The following is a 19,782-nucleotide window of genomic DNA, read 5'->3' as shown; positions in this document are numbered from 1 at the left end:
TTGAGGGTGCATTGAGCTATGACTGCCACTGCACTCCAACCTGGGCAAAAGAGCAAGACCCTGTTTTTTAAAACAAACGAACAAACAAACAACAACAACAACAACAACTATATATATACATGTGTCATGGTGAGATTGAAGCCCCAGTACAGGACATGGGCATGGGAGCTTGGACTCATAGTGAATAGTTGCAGATTTAAGAAAGATTCTATAGCCTTAAAATCTTGTGATTTAAAGAACACACATTAATAGAAAGTGCCTAATTTGCATGAGGAAGTTTGGATCATATACCAACTCCTTGACTCATTTTTTTTGCATGTAAATGATCAACTCAGCAGTATGGGGAAAAATGGTCAGGATATTATTTTAATTTCACATTTGCATGATTCATAAATCAATAAGTAAAATTTACACACCTTCACATGTACATATACCCCTACATTCAGGGTATCAATAAACCAAGGGAAAAAGAGATTGTATAGAAAAGAGAATTGTAATAAAAGAGACATAAAGTCAATGTTGACACTTGCTCCAGAAAAAGACATGCTATAGATTAATTCTATTATTCTATATATTTGTTTCTAATTCATTAAACATTGTCTAATACATCCTGTGTTGTAGATAACCTTAAGTAAAGGTTGGACAGGATAAGATAATAAACCGTATGAAGTTCAGGGAGATAAGCTAATAAATATAAAGCAATGTGGTGGTGAAATGATTGAGATAATAATTATGTTAACTAACTTTTTTTAAACAAATATTTATATGCCTACAATGTACCAGGAATTATGTTAGCCACTGGGGATACAATGGTGAACAAACAGTGGATACTGTACTAATCATTTTATCTATGTTATTTCATTTATCCCTCACAGCTGCCCTGTGAAATGTGTGTTATTATAATCCCCATGAAACTAAGAAAAGGCTTGCCTAAAACTGCACAGATAAAACTAGGTCAGAAGATATACAACATCTATTATGAAAGCAAATGCTTCTATTTTGAGTGGCATTCAAATTAGGCTGAAGTGGAAAAAGTGGGTATGTGTGTGTTAGTCATGCAAAGAAGGTCTGGGAAGCACTTTCTGTGAAGTGAGGCTATCATAATCAAAGTCATAGTCTCTAGAGGAGCACTGTGTATTTTGGGAACTTCTAGGAATTGTGTTTTCCTTGAGTATAAATTTTGAGGATGGTGAGAAATGAGCTATGGTAGATAAGATGGGCTCATAATCCCAGAGGCAAAATGAAGGGTGACATACTCAGATTTGCCTTTTATTAAGATCATGCTAGCTACATTGTAAAGAAAGGCTTAGAGGCCAAGCAAAGTGGTTCACACCTGTACTCTCAGTGATTTGGGAGGCCAATGCAGGAGGATCATTTGAGGGCAGGAGTTTAAGACCAGAATAGGCAATATAGCAAAGATCTCTCTCTCTCTCTCTCTCTCTCTCTCTCTCTCTCTCTCTCTATATATATATATATATATATATATATATATATAAAATAGCTGGGTGTGTGGCGCATGCCTGTAGTCCTAGCTACTTAGAAGGCTAAGGTGGGAGGATCACCTGAGCTCAGGAGTTACAGGTTACAGGGAGCTATGATTGCACCACTGCACTCCAGTCTGGGCAATAGACTGGAGTCAAATATGGCTCTTAGATATAAGAATAAGGACTACTTGGGATCTCACATAGATTACTTGGTGGTATACACAGGAGTTTATATAAAATAAACAGTTAAGGAGTAATATCAAGAGCAGAATTAGGTATTGTCAGAAGCTTAGAGGCTTGGGTTTCAGATAAAGATGAGGAAAATGTTCTCAGAGAGGAAATATTTAAAATATGACAGTAACTGAAATGTAGAGTTTAGTGGCCCAGTTTATGGAGTTTTGAGGGAGACTATAATGTAAAGATTGGCTAAGGGAAGAGGGTGTTTTTAATTCTTTTTCAAAGATACCCGACCACTCAACAGAAAAAGACTCTTTCTGTTCAAAACAATAAAGTTTTCTATTTCAGAAATTTAGGAAGTTTTAAGAAGGAATTGACAGAGTCAAAGAAAACAAAAAATTAGGAATATATGGATTGAAAATGTCCATTATTTTAGAAAATTAAGTCATTATTGACTTTGATAAGAGACATCTTTTCAGAATGGTTGAAGAAGCAACAAGATCAAAATAATTTTAGATGGATTTTCAGGAACTTTACACATAAAAGAAATGTGAAAGATCAGATAGATCGAGGAAATATATGTCTCACGATTAGAATAGCTGGAATATTTATATGTTGAGAGAACAAACAAGTAGCGAGAGAAAAAGAGACAGAAATAAAGATATAGAAGAGAAGGGGCGGACAAATGGAACATGATTCTGGAAACAGACGATGAAAATTTCAGGTGGTTGTGTATTACTTTTGGAAAGAACACCTAATCTTCTGGAAGAAAAGAAAGTAGGATGGACATAGTTATAAATACACTGGCAGAGGAGAGAACAAAAATGGAAGGCATTTACCATTAAGGTCTGATGAGACTGGAATTCCAATGTTTGTGTAAGAAGCCTATTGAAAATTGGATAGGCACTGAGGGACATGTTGTTTCCTGTGACAGGAAATTTTCAAAGCAAGAGAAAGATGGTGAGATTAAATAAATAAGCAGTATTATCTCCACTTTTCACCTTCCACCCTTCCAAAGAGGCTCAGATTCACTGAATGGCAGTAAGATATGGAATATATTCCTCATTATGTAACTTGACCACTGTGAAGATTTGCCAAGAGTTGAGAATACTATTGGTTGAAGTCATGTACCTCTTGGAATCTACTACTCAACTACTGCCCAAGGTCTGTTGCAGTGACCTGAATTCTGAAGGTGGGAGTATATGCAGAATTACCTAAAATAGTAATACCTCACATTTATTGAGCTATTACTGTAATTTGGTCATTATTCTGTCTGTTTTATATTATTCACTCATTTAACTAACACAAAAAGTCTGAGTTGGTGGTATTGTCATTTATTTTTACAGAGGGGATTTGGCAGAGTACTTTCTGGGTGCTCTTTCTCGTAGGTGAGTAAAAACACATGAGTAATTCTGGTCAGTAAGCGTTAGGAAGAGGCGATGTGTATAATTTCTGGGTTGAATCAAAGGATAGCAGGTGAGTTTTCTGTCCAATAATCATGATGGAGGCCTCTGTTTCTGGATGTATAACTATAACATGGATGAGTATTCATCAGCCTGAGTACCCTGAGTAATTGCGTAAAGTAAGGGCTCCCTCTGTTGCTCTATAAGTGATAATTACATTTTGGTAGTTAATTTACTTAAACTTGAGGTGGAGTATTAATTTGCTACCACAATATAATCTAACATAGTCTGACTAACAAGTGATCAAAATGAGAGACATAGCACTACATCATAGGGTAAGTAAGTACTTCTTCACTTTCCTCTGAAATGGAGAGATGGGGACAAATATGGTTCTTAAGAATCTGCTACACAGCTAACAGCTCCAGGTCTACTGCAGTGATCTGAATCCCTAAGATTTTCTACCATGCCCATGGTAGACATTACCAATTGTTCTTCAAGTGTCGCTTGATGAGTCTGGGAATCATCTAGGAATTATTTTCAATACAGAGAGCCAAATAGTTTCTGTTAATTTTTAGGATTGAAGTGTATATAAAACCTGCATGTCATCCATATTACAGACGTTTGTTTATGTCACACCTTGTTTATAATTGCCTTTGAAATTTTTTTTTTTTTTTTTTTTTTTTGAGACGGCGTCTTACTCTGTCGCCCTGGCTGGAGTGCAGTGGCACGATCTCGGCTCACTGCAAGCTCCGCCTCCCGGGTTCACGCCATTCTCCTGCCTCAGCCTCCCGAGTAGCTGGGACTACAGGTGCCCGCTGCCACCATGCCCTGCTAACTTTTGTATTTTTAGTAGAGATGGGGTTTCACCGTGTTAGCCAGGATGGTCTCGATCTTCTGACCTCGTGATCCACCCGCCTCGGCCTCCCAAAGTGCTGGGATTACAGGCGTGAGCCACCACGCCCAGCCCACACTCACTCTTAAACTGTTAGACCTTGCTTGCTTCTTTTATAAATCCTGGGTAATTAAGTTAACTAATCACTTCCACATTCTTTTTGTAGCTAAAGACATCTCTATTACACAGTGTTAGCTAATGAGAAATGGCAGAAATGTTCTGAGAGGCAAGGAGTTTTTCCCAAGGAAGTTTTAACTTTTCGTAATAAAAAGAGCTGGTTTCAGCCAGCACTACCTGCTCCTCACTTCTGATAGCAAGCCAAAGAAGTACTGGATGGAACTTCAGCAGCCATCTTGCAACCATGAGGAAAAGGTCAAGATAAACAGAAATAGACTGATATTGTTGCGCTTTTGAATTTATATCTGCAACTAACCACCCCATGACCACTTATTTTAGAGAAGAAGAACCCTGTTTTTTTAAGCCCCTCTTACCCACTTTAAGGCAAGTATTCTGTTACTAGCAGACAAGCAGAATTCTAGTTAATATAAGGCACTTATGTAGATATTCAGGCACATACCTATGCCTGTAAAGTAAGGGTTATAACAGAGGCATACGCGAGTTACTATAGGGACACATACAAAATGAGTACTTAAGTTGATTAGAAAATTCAAAGGTTTCACTGGAAGTGATGTTAAAGATAATCTTTGAGTCATGAGTTCAACTGGTGAGGAAAGTTAGCAAGTATGAGATAGTCATTTGAAATAAGGGTGACAGCGTTAAAGAGATGGAGGCCTGAAAGAAGACGTCATGTTCTGGGAATTGTACATAATTGAGCAAGTGTCAAACATAAAATGATGGAGGAGTTAATTTGCTATGTACATAAAAAATAAGGCTGGAGGGCTATGTAGAGGCCTTTAATTGACAGGTGATATACTCTGGCTCTGTCCTCAAAGATACAAAGATTTTAAGGAAGGAGTACATGATTAATTTATATTATAGAAAAACACAATGCTGGCTGCAGTATAAAGGATGAATTCAAGAAGAATGGTTTGTGGCAGGAAGACCAGTTAAGAAAAATAGTTATAGTAAGAAATAATAAGTATATCGATTAAAAGAGTAACAGCAGAACATGGAAAAAGGACAGATTCTACAGATTTTATGAAGTTAGAGGTAATAGAAACTAGTGATAGATTATGTATTTTAATGTAAGAAGAGGATAATCAAGATTGGTTCCCAGATTGTATTTTGGGCTAGTGGCAAATCACGGATGAAAAATAGGGAGCAAAGGAAAAGGATGTGCTGGAGTGAAGGCAACAAAGACATATGTGAGGTGTTTTTTGTTTATTTGTTTTCTATTCAAGATTCTTTATTAGCTGTAGAATTTAGGAAATGGGCTCATGGTTCTTTCCTCTCAGAAAACCTCCCTGATATGCCAGGGTCAATCTGGATCCTCCATCAAGCAGACACCAAGACAGAAGCAGACACTGAAGAAAGAGCATGTGAAGGGTAAAGGTAGGCAGAGGGGCAGGAAGAGTTTTCAGACTGTGATCCAGAGTTGACACCTGGGAAGGAGAGGGAAGGAACAGTGTGTAGGAAGAATGGTGCACTACTGAGAAAGTCTTTGTCAAGCTAATGAGGAATCCTGGCACAGAGATTACCTATTAGAAGAGCCCCACACAGGATAGAAAGGGCTGAGCTTTACTATTGGCACGTTTGGCCATCGGCTGGCATGGACAATGTGGCAGATTTGAAGATGTGGCAGCTGAAGACTGTCATCAGCAACACTTCTCCCACCAGGTTCTCTTGACATGAGATCCAAACAGTGTACCTCCATTGCTACCAAATGTCAGTTCTTGAATATTCCAGAGTTCCTTTTCTTTGAGGGCAAGGGTTGGATTGTATTTTACCACCTCTTTAAAATTAGGATGGCCATATGACTTATTTTGGTCATTAAGTTGTAAGTGGAAGTTTGATAAAACAGCATATGCTTTGCCAGATTATCTTTTTCTCTTCAAAGAAAGTACCTTTTGAGCAGAACTTCCATCAATCTGGGCCCCAGTAATGAGCAGGCTCTTGCCAACTCAGGTGGGACATGTAGACTGAGCAAGAAATAGCATTATTGTAATAAACCATTGAGATATGATATTTTTTATTGAGGCATAACCTAGATTACTCTGACTGAAACCATAGCTTTGGAGACTGTGCTGGAGTATTTTAGTTTCTACATACACTGCAAAGTAGGCAGTGACCATTGGGGAACAGGAGGCAGTGAACGCTGGGGAGCAGCTTAGTTGGATATTAGAGCAGAACAACTTGAAAGCATTAGTCAAAGAAATGAACTAGCTTGATTTTCCTTCTGAGCTTCTAAAGTCATTCATATTTGGAAGGAAAAGCTCACAAATCATAGGCTGTAACAAATTATTAATACAGAAATGTGTTCTAACAGGACCATACATTGTAATAGTTGGTCAACAATATTTATTGTGGATAAACAACTTGTATCAGATATGTTAGGATACAAAAAAAGAGAACGATGATTATTATCATCTGTTTTATTGCATGCCACATATTATGAGATTCGAAGGCTTTCACAAATATTTTCTTCTACTCAGTGGAGGAAGTAGGGAAAATATTATTATTCCAGTTTTACAGTGAAGGAAATGGAAACTCACAAAGTTTAAATGACAAAGGGAATAAGTGGTTGAAACAAAATTGGAACTCAATACATCTGAGTAGATGCCTGTAAATTAAAATATTTCCTTCTTATGAAGGCTAAAATTCTTGCTGCCAGAAAAAGTTTAAGAATATTTTCAGTGCCTACAGTCAAATACATATGCATCAATAAGGTATTTGCAGCTATTTTGTGTCATGGTATTGGATGAATGCTATAATTAGAAAATACACATGAAGTGGACCTAAAACCATCACACTAATACGGAGAGCCCTGAAACTCTTTCCAGTTCCATTCAGTCTGAGAAGACAACATCAAATGCTAATGAGTCAGTCTTAAAGAAAATAATAATAAAAATTGCTTTATCTGTGGCTTATAACTCTTAAGTGAATTTAATGTGTATTTTCTCTCTTGTGTATTATACTTTCCCTATAAGGAATTATAGAGTTGAACCCAGATCTTGTACTCTTAAATCTCAAATGCTTATGGAGACAAAAAGAATAGGTAAAAATGGATTTTTAATCACATTAAGGAATGCTACTATGATGTAATTTCCTTTGAAACTCAAAATACTAACAAATTGATGGGAAGATTTTAAAACATGGCTCCATTTTATCTGATACTTGTTCCATCTAAAGGTTGGACTTTTCACCCTTTCTGATTAACCTGGGTTCTGTGCCTGCTTTCAATCTGGCTGTTTCTACATCAGGCCTTAAGAAACTGGCAGTTCCCACTTCCTGTCTTTTCAGACACTCTCGAAACCACCATGCTGTGAGGAAGCCCAAGTAGTTCCTGGAGAGATCCACACCAATAACTGAAGTCCCAAGGCTCTAGCGCTGGCTGAGCTCCCAGCTGACAGCCAGCACCAAATTTCCATCACTTCGAGTGAACTATCTTAGAAGTGTATTTTCCAGTTCCAGGTTAAGTGTACTCAGAAATAACCTGCCACATTGATCCCTGTAAAAATTGGAGATCTGAAAGCAAAATACAATATTGTCATTTTAAGTCAATAGGGTTTGGGGTGGTTTATTATATAAGCGAACTTTGCCTAGGTTGGTTTTACCTAAAGAGGCCTTCTGTAGTACATAATAGAGTACCTTGGTCTGGATATAGGGATTTTGTGTCTTCCTTTACATTTTAAAGTCAAATAAAATGATCTTTTCTGTGAACATGAATTTTTTTTTTTTTTGAGACGGAGTCTTGCTGTGTTGCCCAGGCTGGAGTGCAGTGGCACGATCTCAGCTCACTGCAAGCTCCGCCTCCTGGGTTCACGCCATTCTCCTGCCTCAGCCTCCTGAGTAGCTGGGACTACAGGAGCCCACAACCACGCCCAGCTAATTTTTAGTAGAGGCAGAGTTTCACAGTGTTAGCCAGGATGGTCTCGATCTCCTGACCTCATGATCCGCCTGCCTCGGCCTCCCAAAGTGCTGGGATTACAGGCATGAGCCACCGTGCCCGGCCAAGAATTTTTTTATTATTAGGATACATGTGCACAATGTGCAGGTTTGTTACATCGGTATACATGTGCCATGTTGGGTTGCTGCACCCATCGACATTAGGTATTTCTCCTAATGCTATCCCTCCAAAGCCCCAAAAATATTGATATTAAAAACATCAATTTTTTAATGAGGGCATTAAGTTTACTTTATTATGTGGTTATCCTATATTCTTGTAGCATTGTCTGGTTTAGGCCATAGAGAAAGATCACATCCCTGTAGTGGAGAAGGAATCTGCAATAAAATGAGTTGGGGTTTTTTTGTGTCAGTAAGTGGGGACAGTGGGAAAATTTCCTCTAAGGAAAGCCCATGAGATTTGGTGATTTGGGGCAGATGACAGTGAAAACTCTAGACTCCCATGATGCTTCTTTCATGGCCTTTGATTTCTAGGTGGCAAAACATGTTTAAAGGGATTTAATATACTTAAACGTGGATGGAAGTCATGTTCTAATGGCACAATTTAGCCTCATCGATGCCACAAACCCTTAAGATGAACATTAAGCTTTCGGGCCAGAGCTTAAAAAGGGCCTGGAACTCAAGACCAGAGTGGTGATGGCAGTCTTCATTAAGAAAGACTTCTTGGTGGACAAAGGATATAAGAGATAGTGAGGTCCATCTACTGCAGTTCAGTAAGATACAGGACTTGAATTTGAATTTAGGGCAGGGATCTTGCCATGCCTAGCATAGTTTCTGACACATAATAGGTGTTGGAGGGGAGACAGTGAATGATAAATGCCGGGCTCCTTTTGCCATGAAACTGGGGCTTTCTTTTGGGTTGTCATTTTTAATCCCCTCTGTGGCTTGCTTCGTGCAGTGATTTCATACATTAGGCAACATAGACCAGGACCACGAGGAAACAATTTTTACACACACGGCCCTACAGTGCAAACTGTATGAACCCGAGTCATGGCTCACAACTAATACATTTCATCCTGAACTTCAAGCCAATTCACGGGTGGCGTTTATCTCCGTTTTACATCGGCAGCAACAGCCTGAATTTTCTGGGACACGATGCGCCACCCAAACACCAGGGACTCCCTCATCTTTTTCTCCCCAGCTCCGCCCAAGACGGAGCCACATAGCCACCCGCAGTTGCGATCCGCTCGCCGCGTGGGGGACTTCACCCGCGTGAGCTCGGTTTCCGAAAAGCGAAGCTGGGTTGGGACACAAAGATTGAGGGGAGGATAGGGATGGACCTGCGGCAGAAACAGGGTCCAGCTGGGCGAGGAACCCCACTTTGATGGCTCCTCTTCTGGGATGGCCGTCCCGCGCCGCCCACTCCGGAATCCCCTCCCCTCCCCGGCACGCCCCCGCCCAGCTAGCCCAGAGCCTCTGCCGGATCTTCTCGAATTTCAACACAAAGGGAATCCTCGGCCGCAGGAAGTGCATCACGAGAAAGGGGGCCTGGGGGCGGGGAGAGGGGGATGCCGCCTCTCTCTCTCCACCCCCTCCCTCACGGAGCCCAGGGCAGACGTGATGAAACCCGCGGGGTCCCCCCACAAAGCCCCAACGGCCGAGGGAATTTGAAACAAGAAACCCCCTTACCCACAGTAAAGGGAGGTGGAAGCTCGGTCCCTCCTCCTGTCACGCTCGAGTCCCTGGAGATCAGAGCTGCCCTCTCCGCGGCTCTGACACCTGTTTGCTTTCCCCCTCCTTTCCTTCCGGGTGCACTAGCACCTGGGCTTACGTTTGTTTTTCTACCCTGGGGCTCTCAACTTCCCTTCCACACCCCGCCTCCCTTTCAGAGTTTTCTGTAAAGTTCAGGCTCGGGGTGTCCTCTTGCACTCCCCACAGGGCTGTGCCGCAGGCTTGGGCGACTTTCCTCGCAGAACGTCGGCGGAGAGGGAGTCCCTGCGGGGGCCAGGGGAGAGGACTGGGAGAGACCACTTTGGTTTTCTGAGACGCCTTCAGTTCCTGGCCGACCGCCAGGCTTTCTTCTTGGAGGTGTCAGTCTTGGGGAGTGGGGCCTGGGGAAAAGGGGGACAGGGTAGGGGATTTGTGTTTGAAACTATTTTTGGAAGGCAGCCTTACTGTTTTTACTTACGTGGTATTTTGCAAATTAATAAAAATAGCAAACTTTTCTAGAAATGCTTTATTTACATTTTACCGGAGATTGTGAAACAATCCATTGTTCGTTTAAAAGGCTATTCTTTTTTAAAGTTTGGGATGGCTTGGGGAGGCCAATGGCAATTAGGGGAGAAGGGCTGAAGCACCCCTTTTTGGAGATCGGGGCCAGTTTCCTGGACTAAAAGACCCTAGTGACTGGGCATGGGCCTCACAACTAACTCGGGTTGCCCTGCCCCTGTCGCGTGGGCTCTCAATGGCAGGTGCTCCGGAAGGGGGCCACCTCCCCGTGGGGCTCCTGGCTGCCTCTGCTCCCTTGGACACCACTGGGGGGCCTCCCCCTCCTAAGTTGCAGGCCGAGGCCGGATACCTGCTCCGACCTGTCTCCTCCCTTTCTCCAATACCACACCCACGGGACTCCAGTCTCCCCGGGAGTGGGACGGAGACGGAACAAAGGGGTCTTTGTTCACTGGCTCCCGGGGGGTGGGAGTTGCGCTCGCTCTCATTTCCTGGCGCCCCTTGGAGACCGGGAGGCTCAGCGCCTCTCCCAGCTCTCAGCGCCGCCCTCCCAGACCCCAGAGACGTCGGTCAGGGCGCGGCGCCCCGGGCCACTGCCGGCTCTTTCCGGGCGGGCGAGGTGGGGGGCGAGGCACCGCGCGGCGGCGCCTGGCGGGCACTGTTGCCCGCGGAGGGACTGTGGGGGGGTTTCAGCAGCTGGCGGGGGTGGAGGGGGCGGGAGAGGGAGCCTGCGCCGGGCTGAGCCTGGAGGTGCGGGGCGGGCTCGGGGAGCGCTCTCGGGGCTGCTCTTGCCACAGCCAGGGCGGCTGGAACTCTCTCCTTCTCTCCCTCCATCCTTCCACTTCCCCTGGTCGGCCCCGCCGTCAGGCCGGGTCCCCCTTCCCTGCCGTCATCAGGTTCCCCTTCTCCCTTCTTGGCACTTTCCTTTCGAACCATCCTTCTGGACAAACTTTGATGGAGAATTTCACACCACGCTGGAAAAATGCCGGTTATGAAAGGATTACTGGCGCCGCAAAACACCTTCCTGGACACCATCGCCACCCGTTTTGACGGAACACGTAAGTCTTACACTTGGACGAGTGGTATGTCATTTTCTGAGACTGATTTTTCTCGTACACATTACTTTTGCTCCCACCTTCCCTTCTGCACCAGCAGAGTGAATTTTCTTCTGTTCTTGCCAAGGTATCTTTTGTGGGGAGAAATTTGTCCTCTCATGGTTTGGTGTAGTATTAACACTTTGTATTGGTGTAATAGTTGGCTCTCTTGAGTTCTTGGGTTTGTAAGAACTGAAACGTAGCCTGAGGAAAGACCGACGCCCGTATTCACTATGGGACCTGCATTTTGGTGTATCTTTAGGGAATTGGTTGCAATTTTCTGAGGTGAAAATGGGAATATCGGTGTACCTTACCTTTCTAGAGTTTCAAGTCTCCCTAGATTGAAAGGAGAGCTTGGCGTGCTCTTTTTTGGAGCCTCATTCCGTGATATCTTTCGGATAGGTATGATTTACTGAGTTTAAGAAATGCAGGATTGCCAAGTGTAAGCTTTCTGTAGAATTTTAAGTGTTGTGAGTTTGTCAGAACCTTGATTCCTGCTTTTGAGCTAAAATAGCGTCTCTCTTAATCCTGAAATGAGCCTAACACTCAAGCAGAGGCTGTTCAGGAAGGGCATGAATAATGACTGATTTGGTGATAACAGAAAGTTTTCAGGTTTTTTGAGGTCCAATATTATTGGACATTTAGCTCATTTAAGCTACAGTAGGAAAAAAATACATAGGATGTTGTGTGGTTGCTAGCAGACGGTTCAGTATCATCTGCAAGTTGTTCTCTTTCAGGACCACGGTCAGGTCCCCACTCCTTCTCAGGCTTCTCAAGCTCTCTACTTGACCCTGTGGATCTTCCCAGCTGGCTTTAACCCTGTAATTAGGAGTCTGCACTACCAAACCTAACAAATACTCTCAGTTGGTTTCACTACGAATATCCTCATCTTTTTTCTAGCTTATCCTGCCTCTGTGCACTGTCTTCCATTTTTCTGTTATTTGAGACTCAGAGAAACTCATTTATCCTAAAGTCCTTCTTAGTGGTTCCAGTGTCATTGTTTTTACTCTGTATATTTCTTGGAGCTGATATGGGAGAGTAATGCTAATTTCATTTCCTCTCCAGTAATCTAAATACACAATCTTATCTTTGGGTGGGAACCAAGTCTTGGACTTTTATTTTTCACAGATAGTTGGAAAAGTTTACATGAGAGAGAAATGAATCACTTACTTTAATTTTGTTCAGTTTTTATTTTTGACATCTAGCCTAATCATGGTAGCTGGTGTGGATATTTGGTCACTTCTTAAGTGTTTTATCTTTACATCTAGCCATTCTTTCTTTCCCCTTTTATATTCTAAATGTGTTAGATGTTATGTATGAGGTGTAATGTTGTTACCTATGTCTTTTTTAGATGATAGTAATTAATGTTGTAGGAAAACTTCAAGCCCCTGCCATTGCCACTACCACACCACTGAAGCTCCACACAAAATCACCACTGCTGTATTTCACCCTGCATGATTGTGGGTACTACTATTCATTACCTGAGCTACTGATCAGTTTCATGTGGATGTTTTTTCTTGAAGTTGAACATCCAAAACTAAAAGGCTGTAGACATTGACCCTGAATGTGTCTATTGAAAATGAAGTAATTGGCAAATGGTAATTGTTTATCTCATTGCCATTTAAAGTTGAATGAAGTGTAATGTGTAGTGAATCATCCCAGCACAGTAATTCCCCCGTGGGAATTACTACAGTGTTACATTCAGATATCAGTTGCAAATGAGAGGGGCTTTAAATCATCAGCATGGAAATATCTTGGCCTCTGACTCTGACTATAGTGATATGCATGATAAGCAGGAGGGCATGTAGGGAGAGATGGATGTACTTGTGAATAGTTCTTTTTCTGTGTTGGCTACACATTAATGTTAATAAGATAGGTTAGATACTTTAAATCCTTATTTTAGAAGACCATCCTGACATACCTGTATTTAATACAGTAAGAATCAAAAAGTCTTTTGGAGACCATACTTGGTCTGTGCTCCACAGCGTCTGGGGGATTCCTGGAGGGCACCAGTTTGCATGAAATCTGACAATCAGAGAAACAAATTTGAAGGTGATAAGTAATGTAAAGGTTGACTTTGGCAAGATTTTGTTTACAACATTTGGTGAACACCTCTCCTCCCAAGAAACCCCACTCAATTCAAGAGGGTTTTCTTTTCTCATTTTCTTTTCCTTTCTTTTTTTTTTCTTTTTGAATTTCAGGATGACTTGAATAATCTGAAACTTAAAATACCTTAAACAAAATTTTAGCCACAAATTTTGGTACATTAGAATCATGGGCATACCATTTTTCCAGCTAGCTATTTACTTTATCTTCTTATGCCATCGTTTCTTGTTGATACAGTTTTGTAATTACTGTCTCTGAAACTATTTTCCTATGATAATCCTTCCTACTCTTGATTTTTATAGCTGGTGTCATTTATTTTCTTTTGCAGAGTAAAACTATTTACAAATTTTAAATTTACAAAATTGCCACCTACTCAAAAACTGTTGGAAAATGAATAATGTTAATTATACTCAATATGTAATATGCTGAGTTGGTATAATTTTTACCTCATTTGTGAAGTATGTTTTACAGTCATGCTAGTTTCTTATTTTATTTTGTACAATTTTTATGAAAAAAATTAGAGAAAAAACAACAACCCTGGCAAACTGCCTTGCTAACGTACCCAACATGCAGTATTATTATTAGCCTTATTGATTTATTTTATTGTAAAATAATAAAACAATGTAAGACACCATCTGAAAATCCTCCCAGGAAAAATAAATATATGACAACATAAAACTCTATAATATACTCCTACTATTTATCAGTTGAGATGTTATCACAGGGCAAATAACAGGAGTTAATAATACATTTTATAACTTAGTGACACTTTATTATTTTACATATTATAATATTTCTTCTCTTTAATATTTAAAAAGGGAGCTCTGTCAGGATTGAAAGACATTTGTGGATTATTAATTGAAGCTATTTTTTCTGATATGCAATGTAATTTGCAACCATTATTGAAAAAAAATATTTTTATATAAAATTAACACTAAATATATTTACTCTTGAAATATATTCTATGGTTTGTATTTAACTGAAGTGTAATGAGACTTAGAAAAACTAAGAACCTTAGAAATCTTAAAAACATATACCCCATTTAGGGGGAAAAAGTAAAAGTAACTCCAAAGAATTTCTTTGAATTATTACATATAGCAAAAACCACTCACTTGTACCACTCTAAGACATACACACACACATATACACTACACACACACTCCTAATGATATGGCCTGCAACTAGTTCACTTCTACATAGTTTTTTTTTTTTAACATATTTACTGTAATTTAAGAAATCTTTTCTGTTTAGACTTTTGCTTTAAGTAAATAAATATTAATTTGGACAAAGTATAATAAGGGAACACATTGGCATATATTTGAAAAAAATATACCAATATATTTATATTTGAAAAAAAATAGTGCTTTTAGTACAGTTGTTTGTCGCAGGATACCATTTGAGAAAAACAGCTTTTTAAAAAAGATACAAAGCTTTCAGAGGGAAGTATCCATTTTCAAACATAATGGTGGGTTAGCCTACATTTTCTAGGCATATCAAAATATGGCCAGACTTCTTCTTCCCTTTTGGGTTACTAAGACACAAATTTAAGTTTTAAAAGAAGTTTGTAGCCCCATGGACTCCATCAAGAAGATTCCAATGAAAGTATTCAAAGTAATAGTTGTTTAGAAACTCATTAATATTTGCATATATTTTATGCACTTGTATATAGCCTGTTTGAAATGGTCCAAAGAAATTTGTTAAAATTGATGCCGGGCGCAGTGGCTCACTCTTGTAATCCTAGCATTTTGGGAGGCCGAAGCGGGCAGATCACTTGAGGCCAGCAGTTCGAGACCAGCCTGGCAGACAGAAATCCCGTTTCTACTAAAAATACAAAAATTAGCCAGGTGCGGTGGCAAGCACCTGTAATCCCAGCTACTTGGGAGGCTGAGGCAGGAGAATCCCTTGAGCCCAGGAGGCAGAGGCTGCTGTGAGTTGAGATCATGTCACTGCACTCCAGCCTGGGTGACAGAGTGAGACTCTGTCTCAAAAAAAAAAAAAAAGAAAAAAGAAATTTGTTAAAATTGAGATACTTCCTCTACAGAGGAAATTCTCAGTGGTTTTTTCTTTTTATCTTTTTGCTTTCATCAAGGTACATAGACCTCTTAATGTTAGAAGCATAGGGAGAAGGATAATGTACCCATTATCATACTCTTGACTTTGTAGATGAATTCTGTGCCCTCTAAAGGACTTATCATAGGGGTTCTCATAACTTCACTACAATGAAGAAAGTGTTCGAATTACAGGAATTGGATTTATATCTTTACCGAAATGATTTTCTTTTGCTTCGCGGGATACACAAATAATAAGAAAAGTTGTATTGCACAGTCTTAAAAGCTAACATCAGACAATTTTGGCATTATTATATAGAGAAAATGGATATGTAATATGCTGAAAATTGAAATTATGTCCACGATATATTCTTTCTAGGCTCTAACATTTTTCATTACTTTCATCCCAAAGGCTGTGGTATGAGACCTCTTCTGGCCAATGAGACTGGCAAAGGACAAAAAGTCTTTCCAGAAGCATATTGAGGATCCTGAGTTACTAATTTCTGAGATATCTTAGACTCAACATACTTCTGGAAGAGGCACAGTCTCTCTAAAGAAATGTGTACTTTATTCATTCATTCAATCATTTTCCTTTTTCTTTTCTTTTCTTTTTTTTTTTTTAAGACGAGTCTCACTCTGTCGCCCAGGCTGGAGTGCAGTGGCGCGATCTCGGCTCACTGAAACCTCTGCCTCCTGGGTTCCAGCAATTCTCTGTCTCAGCCTCCTGAGTGGCTGGGATTACAGACGCCCACCACCATGCCTGGCTAATTTTTTTTTGCATTTTAAGTAGAAACGGGGTTTCACCATCTTGGCCAGGCTGGTCTTGAACTCCTGACCTTGTGATCCATCTGCCTTAGCCTCCCAAAGTGCTGCGATTATAGGCGTGAGCTACTGCACCTGGCCCAATCATTTTTCTAGTAATATTCAATGAATACTGACTATACACAAAGCCATTATGCTAGGATCTTTGGAATAAATCAGGACTATCTTTTTCTTAAATGGGGCAATGTAACATGCACAAATTACCATAATATAGATTAGAAAAAGATAAGTGTAATTTGGAAGGTGCAGACAAAGGGCTATGCACATTTGGGTGAGGGAGGAATAGTTTCTATGCAGGAATCATCTGAAAGGGCTTCATATAATAAATAACTTTGGGTGGGAATGATCATATCATATATGATAAGTGCAAAAACAATATTCTATTTAATTTGCCAGTTTGTACAGTAGTTGTCATGGAGGCTAGAAAGAGCCTTTAGTGAGAATAACAGGCATTTTAAAGGGTGTTAAGAGGTCAGTGTAGAGGTAAGAGGGCAATGGAAAGTAGGTTAGACTAGCCATAAAAGATCTTTAAACCCAGAGTGTTTGGTCATAATAAGCCATTGGAAGTGATAGATCAATATTTTGGTAAAAAACTATGGTGCCATCTATGTCTGGTTAAAAAACTCCCAAAACACTCAACCTTCCCATGTTCTACAGTCTAAAGCACACTACAGTAGATGTCAACTTTAGACTTGGAATGTTTCTTTTCACTATCTCTTCTAATAATGCTTTTTAAAATAAAGGTTCCATAGAATGCAGTGGAGTTGATGTATTCATTTTCTTAGGAATGTTTCTTTCTCCCAGGGAGTTAACTTTCTCTTAGGGAAGTGATAGATTTATTTCTCACCGCATAGCTGACTACTCTTCTCCTCCAGGACAGCTTACCCCTGTGTTACTCTAGAGTTATGCCTATGGTCGAGAAAAAGAATTGAGGGTTTGCTGGAATTAGTGCCAGTGAAGTTGATTGGAGAAATCCCAACAGTAAAAGGTAAAGAGTTGGAACTGCTACAAAGATAGTATACTTCACCCTGGCAATGTATATTTGCTGATCTTGTCTAAATGCTGTGTTTAAAATCCAAAATACAAACATCAAAGATGAGACTTCAACTTTACCTATGACATAGTTCGTATTTAGCAACTGGAGCAATTGAAGAGCTTTTTCAGTAAACAGTCAAATATAGTTATTGAATTATAAATTCCCTGGAAGATATATTTTGCTTTCCTTTATGGTTGTTAATACAACCATCTTTGTCACATAAACCCTTCAAACTCCACATGCCCTCAAATGAACTAATAATCTTTTCTAGCCTTTGAAACCTCTTTGTTTTCTTATGTTTTCCAGACTCATTATTGGCATCACCACCCATCCAGTTCTTCAAGCTGGAAATCTGAGTTGGCCTTGACTGCCTACACATCTAATTAATTATCAAATTTTTAATATTTTACTGCAGAAATGCCCTAATTTGGTCCCTCAATTCCCTCTTTATTGCTTCTGTTTTAATTTTGATCCCTTTTTCTTATCTCCACAATTGCAGCCTTTTTCTACCTAGACCACTGTGACCATCAGTCCCTTCTTCCACTGCCACTTGTTCAGTTTCCATTGTTCCCAGAGTGATTTCCATTAAAAACAATAGTACCACTTAATCATGTAACACTCCTGCTTAGAGCCATCCATTGGCTCCCTGCTACCTTTTGGATAATATCCAATGTCCTTAGCATCATCTGACCCCAAGATGATTCTGCAGAATCTTTTCCAACCACTGTCTCCTAGGCTACACACACACTCAGAATTCTAAATTCCCTGCTCTTTCATGGTTTTGGGACTCTGCTTTTCACTTGAAGAACAAGATGTTTTTTGTTCGAGATCCATCCTAAAGATTACATTCTATCAAACTCCTTCTCTGAGGTTCCCAGTAAAGTTACATGACATTTCCTCTATACTTCCACATGGCCTTGCCCATTCCTGTAATCAGCTTTTATATGTGCTATAATTATATGCTTTCAAATTTTAATACTCAACCATGAACTCCTTGAAGCCTTAACTATGTCATTATTCCCATTGCTTAGACTTATAGCTGAAATGGTCTTTGCTCAGTAAATATTTCTTTGAGTAAAAGAATATCAACTTCTTTGAAGGCCAGGGCTGTATATTAATTATCTTTATCTCCCGTTAGTGGTACCTGGTGTTCCTTTTATTCACTATTGCATGATTACCTTTAGTTTTGAGAGATAATACTAGACTGTCTTCCACCCTCTTATTTTCACGTGGTTCAAGCACAACTTTCTTTTACAAACTCTAGTGATAGTAGTGTCTATCATCTTGGGCATGTCTACATGCATACTGTGTACGGTGCTGGTCCTTTTTCTGTTCCTACGACAACACAATAACCCAGCAAGGTGGAAGGCAACACCCACTTTTTGAGTCAAAGATGACAAAATTCAAACTCAGAATTCTACTATATCCTATTAGCCCGTGATTTTTCTACTATATCATACTGCCTCTAAAATGTGCTTGCATAGCAAGTATAAACAGACTAGGGTGGTTTGTGGTATTGTTTCTAGTTTCTAGCTCTTGCAAAGAAGAAGAAATTTCTTTAAATATTTTAGCCATTTCTAGTTTGTATGCTGTTTGTTCCCCTTTGGATGTATTATGCTTTAAATACTTGTCATTTAAATGATGTTTTAAAATTGGTGTTTAAGACTCATAACTGGAACTACTAAATGCATTCACTGTGCAAAGCAGTTTTGCTCATCAAAGAAAATCTACTGTCCATTTTTTTTTTTAAAGGAAATCCATTTTCTTTGAGATTTTTCTGCTTAGAATTTGCTGACTTTATTACTCTCCTGTGATTTCTTTTTGCTGTGAGGTTAATCTCTCTGTGAAGATATTCTAATTCTCGTAGCTATTATAGTGACGTCATTTTGGATATTTACCTTGTTAGGGTCATATAGAGGACATTCTTCCATGTATTTTGAGTCTGCTTTTATTGGAAGAATGTATTTTCCAGTGTCAGGTACTGTTGACGTCTTTTAACAGAAATAGTTTACCTTTTCTCCACAATGAACTTACAGGAAGAAGTAAGGGTAGTTAGCCCTCCAACTCTCAAGTCTATAAAGCCTTTTTTTAAAGAGGTTTTCTTTTGTTCATACTATTAAGTGTTTTGGACAGACATCTTTATTGTATTTGTCAGTCCAAATGAATCTCTTATTCCAGTTATTGAACTAAAGGGAACAGAGACCAGAGCACTTACCAGTCTTACCATGTTTTATTTGATTTTCTGGAAAAAAGGATCCACATGAGAAGTTCAGATTTTATTGAAATGTCAAATATCCAGTTTGACAAGAAGTAGATGGCTCTTACCCGTGGTGTTCTGGCTATTCCTTCAATGGAGAGAATAAAGTAGAAGGTAAAATTGGGCAAGGCTTTTACCTTAACGTCTGGATAAATGTTTTTCTGTGATTCGATGAGTTATGGAAAAGAAGGAGGATATTGGGCCTGGGGCAATG

General features: G+C 39.9%; 1 protein-coding gene across 2 annotated transcripts in view; it reads left to right on the top strand.

The window, feature by feature from the left end:
- The first annotated feature begins 10,669 nt into the window (after window positions 1-10,669).
- The window catches only part of KCNH8 (potassium voltage-gated channel subfamily H member 8), a 381,516-nt gene continuing 372,403 nt past the window's right edge, over window positions 10,670-19,782 (top strand). The window contains exons 1-2 of one of the 2 annotated variants that reach the window (XM_050777427.1): window positions 10,670-10,824; window positions 11,073-11,263. In XM_050777427.1, coding sequence (XP_050633384.1) covers window positions 11,188-11,263 — 76 coding nt within the window. In that variant the 5' untranslated portion in view covers window positions 10,670-10,824; window positions 11,073-11,187. Of the gene's footprint in view, window positions 10,825-10,921; window positions 11,264-19,782 lie in introns of those variants that run through there. The other variant, XM_050777425.1, reaches the window with a different exon arrangement.

Source organism: Macaca thibetana, chromosome 2 (assembly GCF_024542745.1).
Source record: "Macaca thibetana thibetana isolate TM-01 chromosome 2, ASM2454274v1, whole genome shotgun sequence".
Classification (NCBI taxonomy): domain Eukaryota; kingdom Metazoa; phylum Chordata; class Mammalia; order Primates; family Cercopithecidae; genus Macaca; species Macaca thibetana.
This window is presented reverse-complemented; position numbering and strand designations above follow the sequence as displayed.